We start from the raw sequence: 3,504 nt of genomic DNA on the forward strand, positions 1-3,504 counted from the left end.
CAAAATGTCTCTTTGTCTCACTGGTGCTTTTTGTCTTCTGAGACGGATTTAATTGCTTTGCTTATTTCTTTGGATCTAAAGAATGGCCAGCTTTAACGAGCAGGACACAGCTTCCAGTTTGCAGAGTGACATTACCAAACCAAAATAAGACCAGAATAAAACAAGCATATTGCACCATTCACAGTGCTTACTTTAGAGTATGTTTTGAGACACTGAATCTGTTTTCCTTTGGTTGCAGCCTGTATGCTTTATGTTCCCCGATAAAAAGACAATTCCTTTGGTCTTAGACTGTGGGGCAAAAAGGAAACATGCTGGTTTTGTATTTCTCCACACCTCTGCCTTCCAGCTGCAACTGTGTTGTGATGGTGGCTGAGGGAAATCGCAGCTCCATCACTGAATTTGTGCTCTTGGGATTCTCTGAGAAGAGGGGCATCCAGGCTGTCCTCTTTATGGCCTTCTTGTTGATCTACGTGGTAACTCTGCTAGGCAATGCAGGCATGATCATGCTGATCAGGCTGGACTCCCATCTTCACACCCCCATGTACTTTTTCCTGTGCAGCTTGTCCTTCCTTGACATCTGCTATTCCTCCTCAATTACTCCCCGAGTGCTCTCAGACCTCCCAGCATCACAGAAAGTCATTTCCCACTCTGCATGCCTGGCACAGTTTTATTTCTACGCCGTCTTTGCCACCACAGAGTGCTACCTTTTGGCTGCCATGGCGTATGACCGCTACGTGGCCATCTGCAGCCCTCTGCTCTATGCCTCCTCCATGTCCAGCAGAGTTTGTGCCCTGCTGGTTGCTGGCTCATACCTTGCCGGGTTTGTGAATGCCACCATCCACACAGGGCTTGCACTGCGGCTGTCCTTCTGTGGTCCCAACCTCATCAATAACTTCTACTGTGATGGTCCCCCGCTCTACGCCATCTCGTGCACAGACCCCACCACCAATGAGATTGTGATGTTTCTTGTGGTTGGCTTCAACATGCTCATCACCTGTGTGACCATCCTCATCTCCTACACCTACATCCTGCTCGCTGTCCTCAGGATGCACACAGCTGCAAGCAAACGCAAAGCCTTCTCTACGTGTGCGTCCCACCTGGCTGCCGTCATCCTCTTCTATGCTTCTGCTGCTTCCATGTACTCACGGCCCAGTTCCAGGCACTCCCAGGACCTGGACAAGGTGGCCTCTGTGTTCTACACCATGGTGACCCCCATGCTGAACCCCCTCATTTACAGCCTGAGGAACCAGGAGGTAAAGGATGCTCTAGGGAAAGTGATGGAGAGGAAGTGTGTCTGATAAATAGCTGTCCTGAGTGACTTGGGGGATGGAGAGGTCTTCTCAGAAATGTTTATACCCCGGCATTGCTGCTGAGCTGTGGCATGGAAAGAAAGAACACCCTCCAGTGCCCTGTGAATGAATGGAGGGAAAAAGCAATGGGAAATCTCTACTGTGTTCCTGAATGCTGAGTCATGGGCTTCCCTGGGATCAGGCCTTTTCCTGACCTGACTCAGTCAGCATTGCTGCAGTTACTTTTCTGTGTATTTACAGCCTGGTATGTGTAATTTCAGGAACTGAAGCCCTTCTGACCCTGAGTGATGGGACTGAGGCATCTACAGCCCACCTCCTGCCTTGGGTTGCAGGAGGAACTTGGATGCTGTTGATGAGTAAGGCAACACTGCTGCAAGAACATTCTCCAAATCCCCATTTCCCATCTTCTGTCAGCCTTGACATGGCAATAAACACTGAGCTTTGTAACAATTAGCTGCAGTACATAACAAGAATTCATTTTACCTGGACTGTAACCTGCGTGCCTTCTTCCCACCCTAGCACTTGGAGTTTGTTTTTGTTGCATGCACACTTACTGCTCTATCTCAGTGCTGTTGAATTGTGCGGTTTTTCCTCTAAAAGAAGTCATGAGATACCTGACAGTGACCAGCAAGCTCTGGCAGTTCTAATTCAGCTAACTGACACGAGCAGTGGGACAGGAAAGTGTCTTGAATAGGGTGTAACATTGGGTAGAAACACAGAGAAGTGACCCGAGCAGAGTCAAGAGCAGAGTGGGAGGGTCCTGCAAAACACCTTGTCCTGGAGCTTGAGATTCAACCGGAGGGATGGGGTGTCAGTGCTTTAATCGGGGGAACCCAGGAAAGCATCGCACTCCTGTCAGCCATGCCCAAATGATTGCCCTGAGCGTGTCACGTAGCAACACAGTGACCCTCTTGGTCTTTGGACCAACTCTGACAAACAAAGTTGCTGCAGAGGAGCTCCTCGCTGTTAACAAGGAAGAAAGTTTCTTTCTTGTTAGTCCCCACTAATGAGTCTCTCAGGGCTTGTTAAGGAGGATGAGTTCAGTTGACTCCAGGCCTGCTGAGAAGCTCTCAGGACGAGGAGGACACTTTCTTGGTAAGGCCCAGAAGGGCTTGTTAAGGCAATGACTCCTTGAAGGCTGGTTGGTCTCCAAAGAACACTTTCAGCTCTGAGAAGGGGAGCGTCATCACTTGTGATGGCAATAGCCTTAACCAGCTGGATGGCAAGAGCCTGGAGCTCAGGCCTGCTGGAAGAGGCCTGTAAGTCATGCCAACACCACACTTCTGTTGGTTCTCACTACTCAGACAACTTGTTCCTGTCTGCTTTTGACCCATGGAATAAATAGAACACCTAAACAAAGTACTGATTTCCAAACTCTTCAATATGTTGAAAACTGGAGTTGGTTCTGCTCAGGAAAGCATAGGTCCAGCAGTCACTACAGCCTGGAAGCTGGGGGATCTTCGGCATAGTTCCTCCACCACATCCTTATCTCTAAATTGGAGAGATAAGGATTCAAACAGTGAACTATTCAGTGGGTAATGAATTGATTGAGAGGCTGCAGCCAGTTGGTAGAAGTAAATGGCTCTATGCCCAGGTGGTGCCTGATAATGAGCCATGTCCCCCAGGGGTCTGTCTTGGGTCCAGTAATCTTTAACATCTTGATCAGTGACATAGATTATGAATAGAGTGCACCCTCAGCAAGTTTGTGGATGACACAAAGCTGAGTGGTGCGGCTGATATGGCAGAATGTAGGGATGTCATCCAGCAAGACCTTGATAAACTCTAAAGTTGGGCCTTGTGAACCTCATGAAGTTCAACAACATGGTATCTTATCCAGCTTGTTTAATCATGGAATCACCAAGGTTGGAAAAGACCTAGAAGATTATCCAGTCCAACTGTTTACCTATTACCAACAGCTCCCACTAAACCATGTCCCTCAACACAACATCCAGTCATTCCTTGAACACCCTCAGGGTCAGTGACTCCACCACCTCCCTGGGCCGTCCATTCCAGTGCCTGACCACTCTTTCTAAGAAGTAATATTTCTTAATGTCCAGCCTGAATCTCCCCTGCCACAGCTTGAAACCATTCCCTCTGGTCCTATCACTAATGACACGAGAGAAGAAGCTGACCCCCAGCTCACTACAAGCTCCCTTCAGGAAGTTATAGAAAGCAATGACAGAGGTCTCCATGA

At 48.5% G+C, this 3,504-nt stretch overlaps 1 protein-coding gene across 1 annotated transcript; it reads left to right on the forward strand.

The window, feature by feature from the left end:
- The first annotated feature begins 308 nt into the window (after nt 1-308).
- LOC140252882 (olfactory receptor 5B21-like) lies at nt 309-1,298 on the forward strand. The gene has a single exon (XM_072338095.1). It carries the CDS (start codon nt 309-311, stop codon nt 1,296-1,298), a length of 990 nt encoding a protein of 329 aa, XP_072194196.1.
- Nucleotides 1,299-3,504: the final 2,206 nt, after the last annotated feature.

This window comes from Excalfactoria chinensis, chromosome 5, assembly GCF_039878825.1.
Source record: "Excalfactoria chinensis isolate bCotChi1 chromosome 5, bCotChi1.hap2, whole genome shotgun sequence".
Taxonomy (NCBI): Eukaryota; Metazoa; Chordata; class Aves; order Galliformes; family Phasianidae; genus Excalfactoria; species Excalfactoria chinensis.

What these genes read in the sequence shown, in the direction of transcription:
- LOC140252882 (XM_072338095.1), top strand. Translation starts at nt 309, where the DNA reads ATGCTGGTTTTGTATTTCTCCACACCTCTGCCTTCCAGCTGCAACTGT.